The 17,033-nt window shown below is 57.7% G+C and overlaps 1 protein-coding gene across 1 annotated transcript in view; it reads right to left on the reverse strand.

Annotated features, from left to right (window-relative positions):
- Positions 1-16,274, reverse strand: part of LOC311203267 (RNA polymerase II elongation factor ELL2-like) — a gene marked incomplete at both ends in the record, with an annotated part of 34,181 nt that extends 17,907 nt beyond the window's left edge. Inside the window, one exon of the mRNA XM_084277921.1 lies at positions 16,128-16,274. Within this exon, the coding sequence (XP_084134047.1) occupies positions 16,128-16,274 (147 nt within the window). The remainder of the gene's footprint in view (positions 1-16,127) is intronic.
- Positions 16,275-17,033: the final 759 nt, after the last annotated feature.

A 17,033-nucleotide genomic window follows, 5' to 3' on the forward strand; every position in this document is an offset into this window, starting at 1 on the left:
CCAAGGTTATCACTGGAGCAGCCTTCCTCCTATTCCCCCTCAACTCTTCATTAACAGACTCCAAACACTCTGTTATGGTTTCAGAGGCAGCTCAAGAACCATCAGCCCTACTCCCCCAAACTGCTCTTCTGCGTCACGCTGTGGAGCCCTTAGAATCTCCTGCTAAACGGGTGAGAGGTGACAGAAGCACGACAGCAACGCCCACCCAGAGCCTGACTCTCTTCCACCTTCAGCTGCAACTGCTCAGCAAACGTACTGTACAAGGCAAGGTGCCTGGAACAGGCAGATCATAGGAATGCCTGAAGGGTAATTAGTGGGTTTAATAACTTCTTTTCCAATATAACAAGAGTAAAAAGCACTCACCCCTTGGGATCCTTGAAACTGAATCGAAGGTGGAGAAGAGAGAGTATCCTGCAAGAGAAAGAAAAGAGGCAGCATGTCAGCAGAACCACACACCTCCTGTGCTGCAGGAAGAGAAGGTGGATGTTCTCAGAGCAAAGAGGAGGCTCTGTGCTCCTGTGCCATGGCACAGGCTGCAGCCAGGGCTCCAGAGGGTCTGGGCTCCTCGCAGGACCCAGGGGGTTCTCTGCTGGGTGCTGTGGAGCCCGAGACCTGGTGCTTCATCGTGCTCAGCAAGGACACGGTGGCACCTGGAGTAGTCTGAGGGAACACTGACAACTCTACAACCCGATCTGGGGGTGCTGGCAGGAGAAATACCCCTCCTCTGTCTCACACAGCAGAGAAGTGTGGGAGTCCCAAAGGCGTTGCTGCTCCCTCCCAGCCCCTGCCCCGCTGCCCTGGTGGTTGGTTTGGCTCCCAAGGTGGCTGTTTGAGAACATCTTCACAAGGTCTGGCTGGGTTAACACAAGCAACCTGCCTGCTCAGAAGCAGCATCCCTGGCTGAGAAGGGACCTTTGAGACAGTAATATAAAAGTGTCTGTATTCAGCAGGGCATGGAGCTAACAGGTCTCACCCACCCTCTGTCAAGTACTGGGCAGCAGCAGGCAGCAGGGCAGGGGAACAACCCCCTCCCACCAGCTCTCAGGCTTCAGCACGGGTGCAGGAACCACTCTCCAAACCCCAGCCCTGGGATCATCCAGGTTTCCCCTGTTTCTGTTTTGCAGCAAAGGGAGTGAAGTTCTGGGGAAGGGGGTCTCTGTGAGAGAGCAGCAGTCCCATCATGCCCCTTCCCCAAGTACCTCCCCACCACGGACCCTCGTTAGGAGGGTCAGAGTGCATCCCTCATTCGCCACATCTGCAGCCCAGGAATTGTCCAGCCCCTGTGCCAGCCCCTCAGCACCTCCTGCCCAGCCTCCTCTGAGAGTGAGGGGCAGAAGTCCCCATCCAACGGGGAGAGAGACCCCCCTGCTTCACCCCAACTGCTGCTTCCACCCGCTGCACCCTCCCTCCGGCAATGCAGGGTGGGTGCTGCCCCTCTCACTCCAGCACTGCAGGGTGGGTGCTGCCCTCTCCCTCCAGCTCCCCAACCTCTCCCCTTCCCTTCCTGCTCCCCAACCTCTCCCTTTCCCGTCCTGCTCTTGCCCCCTCCTTGCTCACAGCCCGGGCTCTTCCCGCTGCCCCTGCACTCAGAGGCTGGGTTTCAGCAGGGCTGGATGTGAACTGATCAGCAACTCAGGCTGGGAAATGACAGGAATGACAGAAACCCCCTCACAAGGAGCAGCACTTTGGAAGGACAGGCTGCCTGCACCAGTAACACCCAGTAAATTCCATGTACCCCTCCTTGTGCTTGAGTCCCAGCCAGCACACCAGCCACCCCCTGCCTCCCAACAGCCCCAGGACTGAGGAACCCACCACCCAGCCAGGCTCAGCTCCCCAGCTCCCACCTCCCAACAGCCCCAGGACTGAGGAACCCACCACCCAGCCAGGCTCAGCTCCCCAGCTCCCACCTCCCAACAGCCCCAGGACTGAGGAACCCACCACCCAGCCAGGCTCAGCTCCCCAGCTCCCAGCTCCAAAGCATCTCCTGAGGAGTGGCAGAGCCACCGGTGCAGGGAGGTGGAGGTACAAGGGGGATTTGGCATCCCTGGTGTATCCCTCCTGATTACTGTGGGGGTTACACTGTTTCATGGGGAATGGTTTTTTAGGTACAGGATGTTTTCACACCTCCACAGGGTCAGCAAGAAGAGGCAGCACCCTGGGAAAAGCCCACCACACCCCTGGGTCACTGTACCACCCCTGGAGACCCAGCGCTCACGGCTCCATCACCAGCACTTCACAGACACCAGCACGTCCCTCCTCACACCCACCATAAGCTGCTGCCCTGGTACAAGCAGTAACACAGGGAGATCACTACACTCCCCCTTTCCTGGCAGGTTGGGGTGTCAGGCATGAAACACCCACTCCCATTCCCCACACTGACCCTCTCTGGCACCCACAGCTCCTGCTCCCCTGTGCTGCTCCCAGGACCAGCTCCCAGCAGTGCCAGAACCCATCAGGGATGCTCTCAGGGGAGCACTTGACCATCCAGTGCCAAAAGCAGCACCAGGCCAAGGGCTGCTGGTGCATCTCAGCTCGACCCATCTCCTTGCTGGAGCCACAGCAGCAGCCACAGTGGCCTTGGAGCCCGGCAGGAGCAGCCCTGGGGCAGGTGAAGCGATGGGGGTGCTGGCTCAGGAGGTGGGGCTGCCATTTAGGGTGGCTGACAAAGACATCTGCTTAGTGCTACTCCTGCTGGGTGGGCACCAACTGCTTAAGTGACCACGGTGCCTGGAGGAGGAAAGCCCAGGTCCTTTCTTTACCTCTAGTCTGCTGTTTAGCCAGGTGTCCTCCATAGCCTGCCTCAATTCAGCAAACCCAGGAGGCTCCATGATCCTGCCACCACGGCTCAGATCGTGGAACTGCCCGAAGTTCCTTAAGAGTCTCACCAACCACAGCCCTCTGATGTAATAAACAGCTTATACATCATCATCTTCATAGTCCCCTCCTGAGCTCTGATTCGCTCAGGGCAGCGCTATGGAAGGTACGTGCCATGGATACCATCCAGCTACCCCAAACAAACTGTAGGGGTCAAGATGACTCTTATCGCCATCAACAGATTGGCTTGAAATTGGGCTCAAAAGTCAGCAAGACCACAGAAGCACACAGAGAGGTGTCACCCAGGCCTTGCCTGTAGGGAGACAGGTTTGGAAGAGCCTGTAATCTACCAGCCAGTGATGAAAATGCATTTCCAAAGAGTAGTTGTGCTGCTGGAATCAAGTTACATCTGACCCTGAGAGACGTGCAATCCCAGGCTGAAAGGATTCCAAAGAAAACAGATCCACTTCTCATCAACTCTCCATCAGTAATCATAGAATCACAGAATCCCAGCCTGGTCTGGGTCAGAAGGGACCCCAAGGGTCACAGAACTCCAACCACCTGCCACAGGCAGGGACACCAACCTCCAGGCCTGGAGCTACACAAGGGTGCCCAGGGCCCCAGCCAACCTGGCCTTGAACACCCCCAGGGACGGGGCACCCACCCCCTCTCTGGGCAGCCCCTTCCAGCCCCTCACCACTCTCTTTGCAAAGAACTTCCCCCCAGTCTCTCCTCTCCCCCTTCCCTCCTCCAGCTTCACTCCAGCCCCCTTGTCCTGACAGTCTCTGCCCTTTAACAAGCCCATTGCCCTCCTGTTCCTGGGGTCCCTTCAGGGACGGGGAGGCTGCAGTGAGGTCCCCCCACAGCCTTCTCTTCTCCAGGCTGACCCAGCCCAGCTCCCTCAGCCTCTCTGCGTAGGGGAGCTGCTCCAGCCCTCTGAGCATCTCCATGGCTCCTCTGACCCCTCTCCACCAGCCCCACATCTCTCTTGTCCTGGGGCCCCAGCTCTGGACACAGGACTCTGCCACTGGCTGCCACTGGGCTGGACAGGGGCAGCCTCAGCTGGGTTGGAAACTGGTTGGATGGCCGGGCCCAAAGGCTGAATGGAGCCAAAGGCAGCTGGAGGCCGGTCACGAGCGGCACCCCCAGGGCTCAGTCCTGGCTCCAGTTCTGTTCAACATCTTTATCCGTGACCTGGAGGAAGGGATGGGATGTTCCCTCAGTGGGTTTGCAGATGCCACTGAGCTGGGAGGAAGCGTTGATCTGCCTGAGGGTGGGGAGGCTCTTCAGAGGGACCTGAACAGCCTGGGCCCATGGGCTGAGAGCCAGGGGATGAGGTTTAACAAGGCCAAGGGCAGAGTCCTGCCCATGGGACAGAACAAGCCCAGGCAGCGCTACAGGCTGGGGGAGACTGTCTGGAGAGCTGTCAGGCAGAGAAGGCCCTGGGGGTGTTGGGTGACTGTGACTGACCACGAGCCAGCAGTGTGCCCGGGGGGCCAGGAAGGCCAAGGGCATCCTGGCTTGTGCCAGGCCCAGTGTGGCCAGCAGGTCTGGGGAGGGGATTGTGCCCCTGGGCTGGGCACTGAGGAGGCCGCAGCTGGAGTGCTGGGCCCAGTGCTGGGCCCCTCACTGCCAGAAGGACATGGAGGGCTTGGAGCGAGTGCAGAGAAGGGCAACCAGGCTGGGGAAGGGGCTGGAGGGCAAATCCTCTGAGGAGCGGCTGAGGGAGCTGGGGGTGTTGAGCCTGGAGAAGAGGAGGCTGAGGGGAGACCTTCTCCCCACCTCCCCTCCTCTGCCCTGCCAGGAGGGTGCAGAGAGGTGGGTGATGGTCTCTGCAGCCAGGGGCCAGGAGATGGGAGAAGGGGCAATGGGCTCAACAGGCGAGTAGATGAGGTGCTTAGGGATCTGGTTTAGCTCAAAATGGGAATGGTTGCACTTGATGATCTTCAAAGGTCTTTTCCAACCTTGTGATTCTGTGATTCTGTGACTCCTGCTGGGGCCTCCCGAGGGCAGAGTAGACAGATATTTAGACAGACAACATGGTGACACACTCACAGAGCTGTCACACAGGCACACACCTTCCTTTGCACAGCAGCGAATGTCACTTCCGCACAGTTTGGGTATCAGTGGCAAACACACCAGGGGAGGATTTTCCCTCACATGCCAACAGTGGAACGACATATCTGTCTCGGGCTCTCCCAGCTGCACATTAGGCTCTGGGAGTGCCCCAGGGGAACCAGACTCTTCTTGTCCATAGAATGAACTTGGATCTCTTCCCCTCCATGGCCTCCAGCCATGCTTTTGCTTGCTGCTAGCTGACTTCATGCCATTCCCTCTTCCCCTGAGACCCAGGAGGGACAATAAACATCCAACCTCAGCTGACCACTCAGAGCTCCGAGTGACTTGTGCTCACTGCCTTCTCCTCCATTGCCCCCATTTGACCCTAATCTGCTTTTTCCTAGGGCTCATCTTCCCAATTCTCTTGCACCATCACCTCTATTTCCGCCTCCAGCCCCATTCCACATTGCTAACCCTCCCACTGCTCACCTCGCATAGCATCTCCCCACCACAGGTGCCAGCACTTGTCCTTACACACCCAAACTGAAACCCTCCTCAGCTGCAGGGACATGCACACTACAGCTCTGACACAGCTAACAAGGTGTCCACCTCAAGGGGAAAAGGCAAACCCTAAGGCATCTGCCCACCCATGAGCAGCGGCACATCCTCCTTCCCAGTCGGACGCTGCCTGTATCGCCCTGAAAGCCCAGACCTTTCAAGCCAAGGGGTCCACCAGCTCCCCAGCCCAAACCCTGGCCACCTGAGGCAGGCAGAAGCCACAGCACAGCTGAGCCCTGGCCAGTGAAACAGGGCAGAGCCTGTGGCTCCATTTCAATCGCTTCAGAGCTGGGGAACACCAGGCAAAGATCACGTCCCTCGTGCTGGCTCAGCAGCTCCGCAGCTGGAACATCCCAGTGGCTGAAGAACGAGAGCCCCAGTGCAGAACAGATTCCCGGGAATCCCAGTTATTCCTGGGGCTGGAGAGCCCAGACTTCACCAGCCAAAGCCCCTGCTGTAAGGGAGCAGAGCAAAGCGCCCACCTCCAGAGCCTTCCCCCGGCGCAGCCCAGCTGCAACGCGACTGCGGAGGGACGGGGCAGCCGGACCCCGTTCCAACTTAACCTGGTCTCTTCGTGCTGCCTCTGAGCGCCGTGTAGTAAGCCAGCTTTACAGATAAACCAGCAAAAAGGCATGTTTAGGGGTTTTTTACACCGGAACACGTTTCTGCACAGAGGGTGGAGCTGCTGCTATAACTCGAGCTGTCTAATCTGTTCACTGCCACTGAAGCAGTGAGGTGCTGCTCGTCCCAGCCACGTGCTCCCTGCAGCCTCAGCTCTCAGGCTGCTCCATCCAGCACAGAACCTGTGCAGAACAAGGGATAAAAGGACCCCACAACAAAGGAAATCGGCTCCAAAAAGCCCCTGAGGGCCGCGCAGAGGAGGGAAGGAGGTGATGCCCCATGGGCAGCAGCAGCCAGACGCCAGCGGCGCCGAGTCCTGCAGCCTGGTCCCAGCAGCAGGCAGGGCTCTGCCCGAGGCAGCAGGGACAGCTCAGCCTGGCCCCGGAGCAGGAGCCCTGACACCCTGCCTGCCCCAGGACACACTCACTGCGCCAGGGCCGGGCGTCCTGCACCTCTCGGGGCTGCAGAGCGGCTGCAGCTCCGGCCTCCCAGGGCAACACGACTGAGGTGAAGCCGAGGCACGACTCCCTGCTAGACAGAGAGGGGTTTACACTGGAACAACGGGTGGCTGTGCTTTCAATTAACACAGGTGGTGCTCAGAGATCTCGCAGAGCGCTGCTTCATGGTGCTGAGAGAGATCTGGGCCAGAAGAACGCGCCCCACCATCCAAATCCTGCCTGCCAGGCAGTCTAGGGAAGGTCTGCATGGAACTCCTTGTGCTGGGTCACTGCCCCGTGCCTGGGGGGTGCAATGTGCTGCCAAACGTGAGTCTGGGTAAATTAGAAGCCAGTTGGAGTTATCTGGGTGTGACGTACCGTGTCCCTCAACGAATGCCTGTACCTGTGGACCTATGTCTCACCATTGCTGCAATATTGCATTAAGATGCTTGTAAAGGCTGAAGGAAGACTTGCTAACAGGATGGGTTGAAGTGCCACAGTGGTGACCTCCCATAAACAATGCCTGGCTTGAACGACTCTGCCTCACTGATAAAGAAGAAACACCGATAGGGACATAAGTTTGAGTCTAACACCGTATTTGAAGTAAATGACACACTGGAGGACCATGTGCTCTATGAAAATAAAATGATGACTACGACAAATTCCAGGACCCCCTCCCCCTTATCTGTTCAATGAATTCCTTGCCTGTCTCAAACTGGTCACAAATGCAGGCAAAAAGCATCTCACTGTAGCTAGTTCGAGCTCCCCCTTGTCCTTGAAGGCATACAGAACCTGCTGGAACCAAAGGTGTAGTTTGGATCAGAGTCAAGGGGCAACTGAGTCTGTGCTAAACAGAAGGGTACTTGTGGTGATGAAGAGGAGCCATCTGATTTCATCCCCACCACCCTCCACCATCACCCCCAAACAGCAGTGGGGAGGAGTTGATGGAAATCACCTCTTGGGACTCATGTTAATCCGAAGCGGGACAGGTGATGCATGTGTACAGGTGTGTGAGGTACCCTAATGAATAAGTATCACTGAACTGTATATAACCAAGAAGAACTGCCACCTTAGTGTGCACGTCCACAGTGGAGCAACCCCCCTGCACCCAGCGCTGAACCATGACACCCAGCAACTAATGGAACTCCCCACCTGACGTGAAGCCGATTCGGACTGATGGGACGCCTCAGCTCCGTGGGGGTAGATATTGCAATCTCTCTCTCTCTCTCTCTCTCTCTCACTCTCTTTCTCAAGCTCTTTCTCTCCATCTCACTCTCTCTTTCTCACTCTTCTTTCTTTCTCCCCCCACCCCTTCTCCTGCCCGCTTGTTGCGGGCTAAATAAAGTAACTTAAACCTGGACTCGGTTTTGAGTCTTAATTCTCTTCCCGAGACTTGTGCAGACCTCCTCACGATAAAGCACCTGATTGGACATCACTCAGGGGATAAGCCCAGCCGCCCCCAGCGCCCCAGAGCAATCTGAGGTTGGTTGGAATGCAGGGCATTTAACCTCTGCCAAAGCCGTTCATCTGGGTGTGGATCGTGACATGTTAATGGCGTAGTCGGCAGGATTCTCAGAGAACAGAAAGGTGTGAGGTCCTGCAGCGTATCTGAGAGAGAGAAAAACCTTTCCATAACCATTGTCATGCTTTGCATATGCAAGAAATCTTTGTGCCCAGTGCCGTGTGTCGTTGGAATGATTCCAGTGTTTGACTGAGATGCAGTCTGACTGCAAAGTGAGTTCTGATCTGTGGTTCTGCGTCTCCGCAAGGAGAGCAGCTGGAGACAGACCAAGCGAGTTGCAAATTCAAGCTGTTTGTGTGGACAGGAGTCAGAGTATGTGTTGAGAGTGTCCCTGTCAGGAGGAGATGGAATTTTGTTATCAGAAAGAGAAGCACAAGGGAAATAATTACGGAAAGTATAGAAAACAAACATAATCGTCTGTGGACCATGGGATGGAGAAAAGGCATTCCCTGAGAACACATGAACGGGGTGCCCACAGATAAATTGGAAAAGTTAGTACTAAGATGACCCAAAAATCCACAAATCAAGGTCGAAAATCCTGCTCCTAGTGCTCTTTTATTGGATTTAACTTCCTCCCCCAGGCTGCCGGGAGGCTAGCTCCTTCGTCCCCTTCTAAGTGAGTGGGGGGCAAAGGGTGGATATATATCAGAAAACTCTCTGAAGACCACCGAGGTGATTTACTGATTACCTGTTTTGTACAACCTAATTAATGCCAATAACATTTTTGGTAGACACTAGAGCCCAGATCTCCACACTTAGAACAGGAGATGCTATCTGCATAGTTTCATAAGAAATTGCCTTGTTGCTGCCTTTAACATTAAGGGCTCACTGTTCCCCACCTCTTTGCCCCCCTTGCTGGTTTTTTCCTCCTCTCACTGAGAAGCAAATTTGTTTATTTTCTTTGCAGGGGGAAGAAAGAAGCCACAGCGAGGATGCCGACCTTGTCAGCTGTGCTTTTCCCTGCCTTCATTTATGGGGGTAGAGGGAAGCCAATTTCATCCCTCCCCCCACCCTGCCCCGGCCAATCCATATGGAGTAGAATGTAGAAACTCGTGTCTTGCAGTGTCACTTCTCTGCTGGGTTGGTTTGCAGCGTTCACACACTGAGCCAGCTGAGAGCAGGGCTGGTTACATAGCAAAGAAAATGGAAGGGGGGGTTTAACCTCTGCCAAAGCCGTTTATCTGGGTGCAGATCGTGACACCAGGGCTTGCAGCAACCTGGGGTTGCTGTTCAGCCCAGAGGGAAAGGGCTTTAAACTTGCCAGGATGAAACCTTTGCCTTTCCCATGATATCCTGGGCATGGGAGCAAGGCTGGGACTGCTCCTCTGTCACTCCTGGTGAGGGGAAGCAGGACAGCAGCACCAGCAGCACCAGTGGGGACTTTCAGAGCAGGAAGAGGCTGCCAAGCTGGTGGCACTGGGGACAGGCTGCTGCCACCTTGTCCCAGCTTCATGCTGGGAGAGGGAGACCACGCTCAGGAGGAGGGTCCCTCAAGGAAGAGAGGGGAAGGGGCTGAGCTGGCAGGGGCTGGGGTCCTGCCCTTAGGCTGCGTCTGCCTGGCACTTCCTAATGGTTAAACTGGTATTGAAACCCAGGCAGTGAAGGGCTTCAGAACAGCAGAAATGACTCTGCTGCCTCAAGGCTTAACACAAATTTCACAGTGAGGAGGAGGAGAAGGAGAAGGAGATGGAGAAGGAGAAGGAGAAGGAGAAGGGAGAAAAAAAAGGAGAAAAATAAGAAAAAAATAAAAAGAAAAAATAAAACATAAAAATAGAAATCTTTTTAAAAATCAAAAATAAGAAAAAGAGAATGAAAATGAGCAAAAGAATGTTTTATTTCTGTCATATAAAAGGACAGAGAAAGTCACATTCATTAAAAGCACATTAAATAAACATTTTATTTTTGTTTCTTTCTCTTTCTTTTCCCAAATGCCACTTCTTTCCCTCTTTCCCTTACGCTTTCTCTTTCTCCTTCTCTTCCTCTTTTTTCTCCTCTCTTCCTCCTTATGTTAACCCTCCTCCAGGCAAAGGGCAGTGCTGTATGATCCAAAACAACAGCACTCTAATTCCATGAGTGTTAACAGAACTTTCAGGGCAAGGAGCAGGAGAGGGAGAAGATGGAGTCAAAGAAGGAGAACGAAAGGGAGAAACAGAAGGAGAAAGAGGAGAAGGAAAAAGAGAATGAGAACAAGAAAGAAAATTAAAAGGAGAAAAAAGAAGGAAAATAAAAATGAAATAAAAACATAAAAGAAAAAAATAACATAAGAAATAAAAACAAAAATAAAAAGAGACAGAGAAAAATCAGGTTTAATTCCTTTGTGCAGAAGAACCAAGGAGGGGAAAAGAGAAGACGAGAGACAGAAAAGTGAGAAGAAGTCGGAAGCGTTTTCTACTGGGGTGTCACACCTTGTCCTGGAGGGGAACCAGGGCTCTGGGGTGTCACAGCTGCTCCTGGAGGGGAACCAGGGCTCTGGGGTGTCATACCTTGTCCTGGAGGGGAACCAGGGCTCTGGGGTGTCACATCTCATCCTGGAGGGGAACCAGGGCTCTGGGGTGTCTCACCTTGTCCTGGAGGAGAAGCAGGGCTCTGAGGTGTCACACCTTGTCCTGGAGGGGAAACAGGGCTCTGGGGTGTCACACCTCGTCCTGGAGGGGAACCAGGGCTCTGGGGTGTCACAGCTGCTCCTGGAGGGGAACCAGGGCTCTGGGGTGTCTCAACTCGTCCTGGAGGGGAACCAGGGCACTGGGGTGTCACACCTCATCCTGGAGGAGAACCAGGGCTCTGGGGTGTCACACCTCATCCTGGGGGGGAACCAGGGCTCTGGGGTGTCACACCTTGTCCTGGAGGGGAACCAGGGCTCTGGGGTGTCACACCTCGTCCTGGAGGGGAACCAGGGCACTGGGTGTCACACCTCATCCTGGAGGAGAAGCAGGGCTCTGAGGTGTCACACCTTGTCTTGGAGGGGAACCAGGGCACTGGGTGTCACACCTCATCCTGGAGGAGAAGCAGGGCTCTGAGGTGTCACACCTTGTCTTGGAGGGGAACCAGGGCTCTGGGGTGTCACATCTCATCCTGGAGGGGAACCAGGGCTCTGGGGTGTCTCACCTTGTCCTGGAGGAGAAGCAGGGCTCTGGGGTGTCACACCTCGTCCTGGAGGGGAACCAGGGCTCTGGGGTGTCACAGCTGCTCCTGGAGGTGAAGCACCTTTGCGCTGCCCTGGGCAGCGGGTGCTCCTGTGCTGCCGGACGTTTCAACCAGCTCCTGGCCCGGCTTGGCAGCAGCACCGTGCGCTTCCAGGACCCGTCTCCCAGCCCGGTGCCGTCCCTTTGGGCCCCAGCCCGGCCCGTGGCCCCCGTGTCTCACGGGATGTTCTGCCGTCCCGGTGCCTCAGGGCTCAGCAGGACAGGACGGGCCCGTGTCACCTCCCGCCAGCGGCCGTGCGCAGCGCCTTCCGCACCCACACAGTTGTGGTGGTTCAGCCCTGGCTGGAGGTGCCCTCCCAGCACCCAGCCACGCAGAGCTGCGACAGCAGTGCTGCTCGGGGGGCACCGTGACCCTGCCCAGAGGGGCCGGCCCAGCCCAGAGGCGCTGGGTCACGGGGCAGGGGATGTGTGCACAGGACCCCGCTGCAGGGTACACAGATACCGCCACCCACACACCTCAGCTCGCACCCCTGAAGCCCCTTCCCATGGGGCCTGGGCAGCAACGGGAGTTCCCAGAGGGTGTTTGGCAGAGACAGGTAGGAATCATAGAATCATAGAATCACAGGGGTTGGAAGGGACCTCCAGAGCTCATTGGGTCCCACCCCTGCCAAAGCAGCTCCCCAGCTCATAGTGCACAGGTTGGTGTCCAGACGGGGCTGGAATCTCTCCAGGGAAGGAGACTCCACACCCCCTGGGCAGCCTGTCCCAGGGCTCCCTCACCCTCACCGGCAAGAAGTTCTTCCCCACTTTGGGGGGAACTCCCTGTGCTCCACTTGAGCCCATCTCCCCTTGTCCTGTCCCCACAGACACTGAGAAGGGGCTGCCCACTCCCCCCTGCATCCCATACTTAAGATATTTATAAACATTAATAAGGGACCCCCTTAGTCTTCTGCTCTCCAGCTGAACAGCCCCAGCTCACTCAGCCTTTCCACATAGGGGAGATGCTCCAGGCCCTTCATCATCTTTGCAGCCCTTAAAGTGGCTACAAAAGAAGGGGCTGGTGGGGAGCAGTGAGATGTTTGCCAGGGGCACGGCAACGGGACTGTATGGAAAGAACCACAATGGTGCCAGCAGTTGCAAGAAGCAAGCAGAGTTTATGGGGCTGAAGCACTTCGTGTTCTGCACTTGGTTCCAAAGCAAGAGAGGAAACACGTCGGAGCACATGTGGAAGGGAAAGGAGCTGCAGTGGCCAAAAGCTACGTGTGATCCCCTCGGAGGCAGCAACAAGCGATTTGCTCCGAGAAGCATGCAGGTCAGAATGAGGGGCCACGGCTCATGATTCTCTCTCCCCTGGAAGCAGAAAGAGCAGACACAGAGGGGTGAGGTCAGTGCTGCTGGGAACCACTCCAGCAGGACAGTACCAGCACAGGACGGGGTGCTGAGGAGACCCCCCCCACACGTGTGTCTGTACACACACACGGGGCCGTGTGACACACACGCTGTGGAGAGCAGCGCACGAGGGGTCCAGGCGCCAGCGCTACCAACCGCCTCACCCCACGGGCAGCTCTCCTGGGTGAGGAGCCCCAGGGCCTCTGAGCCAGGGAGACTCGCAGCTCTGAGCCGGCTGCCGTCGCGCTGCCGAGCTCCCGGCCACGCCTCTACGTACAGGAGAGGGATGGGGCACACACCCCCACCAACACCCCCGTGTCTGGCTGTACGCCCGGCTGCATCTTGGCTCCCAGAGAAGTGGAATGTGGGTTTAAAAGGGGAAATGGGCTCAAGACCTTCTCCCCACCTCCCCTGCCCTGCCAGGAGGGTGCAGAGAGGTGGGCGATGGTCTCTGCAGCCAGGGGCCAGGAGATGGGACAAGGGGCAATGGGCTCAAGCTGCCCCAGGGCAGGGTCAGCTCAGCTGGGAGGGAAAAGTTCTTCCCTGGCAGAGCTGTCAGGGCCTGGCCCAGGCTGCCCAGGGAGGGGCTGAGTCCCCAGCCCTGGGGGTGTTTAACAGAGGGGAGATGAGGTGCTCAGGGATCTAGTTTTGCACAGGACAGGGACAGGTGGACTCCACGGGCTTAAAGGGCTTTTCGAGCCTGGTGACTCTGTGGTCTGTAAGAAAAAACTCTGTAAATAGCCTTAGGGCTGGGGGATACCTGAGCCGGGCAGAGGCCATTCACGCCTGAGGCAGCTCTCCTGCCTGCTTCTCCTCTGCTCGGGCAGCATCTGGCCCCGGGAGCCCTTGGGCTGCGCTGGCAAACCCAGGACACTCACCACCTCAGCCCAAACGCTGAGGAGCTCCTCCCTGCTCTGCTCACCCCCTGCGTGCCCTTTCCCCGTGTCAGAGCTACGGGCTGCAGGACTGGGGCTGCACCGACTCTCCAGGCCTCCTGTGCGCCGGGTCCAGCCACGGCATTTCCCCCCCACCCCGGGCCCCACACAAGCACCACAGGCGGCTGCTGAAGCCAGTGATGGTGCAATGAAACATCCCCCGCTCTGAGCGCTCGGGGGGCACCTCAGAGGGTTCTTGGAGAGCAACAGGCTGTGTCTTTGGACACGGGGAAAGCAAACTGCCAAAGAAAGCTCTATGAGCTGAGCCATGTCGTCTGGGCCCAGGAAAAGGCCAGGCACAGCCCCCTGTGTCACCTTGGTGACATCTCCCTTGCCAAGGCACCGCTCCCCCCAGGACTCACCTGCAGCTAGCGCAGGGCATGGATCTGTTGCAGTATCATGGGGAGCATATTGCCGAGTCTGTGCAGTTCAGTAGAGCCACCAAGGCAATACTTCCCGAAAAACACGTAAGGAGTCTGGGCAAAAACACCATCAACAGGTTAGTGGGGAGAGCTGGGGCACACAGAGGGTTTGTCTGGGGAGTGACTCTGCTGAAAGACAGTGAGATTTACCCCATCCTCCTCACCTTGCCCCAAGCCCCCACCTGCCTGGAGAGCGGCTGCAGGAAGAGAAGGGAAGGGAAGCTGCTGCGTTTTGTAGGGGAGGATGCGATTGGGCGGTGGGAAGGGAGCGCTGGGGAGGCTGCAGACACACACGGGTCCCAGCCCAGCGAGTGAGCGGCTCCGAGTGCCGGGCCCTGAGGCGCGGAGGCACCACACGTGTGGCCCCAGCAGGGTCTCCGAGCTCCGGCACTCCCAGGGTGGGACGTGCTGCCGGCCCTGGACAGCCGCCGCAGCACCAGAGTCACTGGGCAGAGCAGAGGTGGGCTTCTGGCACGACCCCTTCTCCACACACCCCTTCCTGGCCTCTTGTCCTCTCCTACCTCACAGCCCCTGCTGCCCATCCCCATGCCTGTGCCGGTCCCATTTCCTGGCTGGCTCAGGATGGTCACCTGGCTGTGAGAGGAGAGACAATGGCCAGCGCAGGGCCAGATGTCAAAATGAGCAGAGCAAGGAAGAGCACCCCTCTCCTGATGACCAGGAGTAGCTGAGGCACCGCCAAGAATGTGAGAAGAGGGGAGCAGCCAGGCAGAAGTGAGAGAGCAGTGCTGGGAAAGCCCCCCCCCACCCCCCCAACCCCCCCTGCAGCCGCGGGCTGTCAGTGGTGGCACTGGCACAGGAGAGCTTTGAAGAGAGCACAGAGACCATTTTCCTTCATCCCACATGGCCAAGCTGGGGAGAAAAGCCTTCCCATCCCCACAACACCACGGCCCCAGCCGCACCTACGACAAGCCTCCCCATCTGGGGGACCCCTTGGCCCCCCTCATGCCAGCCGTCCCCCTCCTGCCACCTCCCGTGCTGGGAAATGACCTTCTGCTTTTGGGAACAGACTTGTCTCGCTGGCAAACCTCACACCTTCTTCTTCAGACTCAAAATCTCACTGTGTCCTTCCCTCTGGCCCCCCCCCTCCACCACCTTCCCCCTTCGGAAGTGGGATTTACAGCCTAGAAATGTGCTGCCACTTCCCCTGCTTCTGGCAAATCACTTTCTGTTCTCTGTGTGTGGCTGCTCTAACAAAATCGGACAGCTTCCACCTCTCTTCCTCCTCTCTCCCTCCTTTTCCCCTCCTTTCTCCCTGACTCCCTCCCTCCTTCCTCTCTGCCCCCTTTTCCCGTCCTTTCTCCCTCTCTCCCTTCTTTTTTCCCTCCTGTCTCCTCTCCCCCTGCCTCCCTGCCATATCCCCCCGCTGCCGTGTGGCAAAACCCTTCTGCTGCTGGGAGGCTGGTTGGTGTTCCCAGCATCGCCCAGGCTGCCACTGGGATCCAGTGGATGCTGGGCTGCAGGGCTGCGAGGTCTCCTGTGGTGCCGGGCACGGCCCATGACACACAGCAGCCCGTGCAGAGCTCCGGGAAGGCACGGCCGGGATGGCTGGGAAGTCAGAACCACACACGGGACGCTCTCCAGAAGGGCTGCAGAGGGCTGGGGCTGGGCAAGGGGCACAGAGGTCATTTCTGGCCGTCGGGGCAGAGCGAGGGTCCCGGGCTGCTCTGGCTGTCTGGTGGGGCTGCGTGGGTCACGTGTGCTCAGCTGCCGGCCTGAGGACAGGGCGTGGGGGGGGTGAAGCCCACGGCAAGGTCCCTGTGCCACCCCCACGAAGCCCCAATCGAGCAGGAGGGTCCAGCAGAAGCCCGGCTGCCTGCCAGGACGTGGGCCCAGCGCAGGCAAAATCCACCCGTGACTCGGGCAGCGGGTCCGCTGCCTTCCCCTCCCACCCCCTTCACCAGCCTGTTGGGCTCGGGCTCATTAGGGACTTAATGAGGAGGGAGAAGGGAACAGCAAGCCCGGGGTCTCCTCGGTGGCCAGCAGCCTTGGCCACAGGGTTTGGGGAGGCACATCACATCCCGGGAGGTGCTGCAGCCCCAGGGCAGAGAGTGGAGGGGAAAGGGACCTCGCTGGGGACCCTGGCCCAGCCACACAGAGCGTGGGCTGGTGGGGACGAGGGACTGGCTGTCTCGGGAGCAAAGGCTGCCAATACTTACATTCATTTGGCCGGTCATTTGTTGGAGGCAGAGCTGGACATCTCTTCTTACCATAATATTGATCACGCGCAGGCCGCCCGGCTGGAAGTTGTATCTCATGAGCAGCATCAAGGCGTAGTGGCTGTTCAGGCAGCCGCTTGTCACGAACACGGTCACACCGTCATCCCTGAGCTCGTTGGAGATGAACCGCTCAGCCATGCTGCCTCCCCAAGGTGAGCAGCAGCTTCAAGGCGGAGTTCACTGGGAGCTCAGATGGGGCGGCTGCACTATGTCAGTGTACAACCAGCTGCACCGTCCCCACGTCCAACCAAGGTATTTATGAGCAGCGCTGAGCCCTGCCCCCTGGAAACTCCTCCCAGGAGGCCTTATCTCCTCACAGGGTCACTTGCTTTAAAGCAGCAATACTTTTCCTTTCGCTCTGTTCCTAGAGGAAACCCAAAGTGCTGAGGAGAGGGGTGTGTCAGAGCGGGGTGGACACCATGACCGGGAGTCCCTTCAGCTCACTGCGGCACGAGGCTGCGCTGGCTGGGGCTGAGCCCCTCGTGCCCGTCCTGCCTGGCAGTGCCGGGCGTGTCCCGCACGTTTGGTTCACCCTGGATGACAGAGCCCTTGGCCCCTGCTCGCGCCAGGGTCACCTCGATCTGCCTGCTCAGGCTGTGTCCTGTCAGGGCTCTCCTTCTCCAAGGATGGACCCTCCACAGCCCAAACCAAAGAGATTTTCCTTCGGCTTGGACGGAGCCTCCGGCATCTCCGTGTGTGCCTGCAGGCTCTGCTCCCGGCGCAGGGCAATGCTGGGAAGGGACAGGGTCCATCATCTTACTCTCTCCCTCCCTCAGGACAGGAACCCCCAGGAACCTCTTCTCCGTGAGGGTGGCCCCAGCTCTTTCAGCCCCCCTCATACAACTCATACTCGGTTCCCTTTGTGGTCTGCGTGGCCCTTGGCTGGCCTCTCCTTAG

This window comes from Gallinula chloropus (assembly GCF_964237585.1).
Source record: "Gallinula chloropus genome assembly, chromosome: Z".
Taxonomy (NCBI): Eukaryota; Metazoa; Chordata; class Aves; order Gruiformes; family Rallidae; genus Gallinula; species Gallinula chloropus.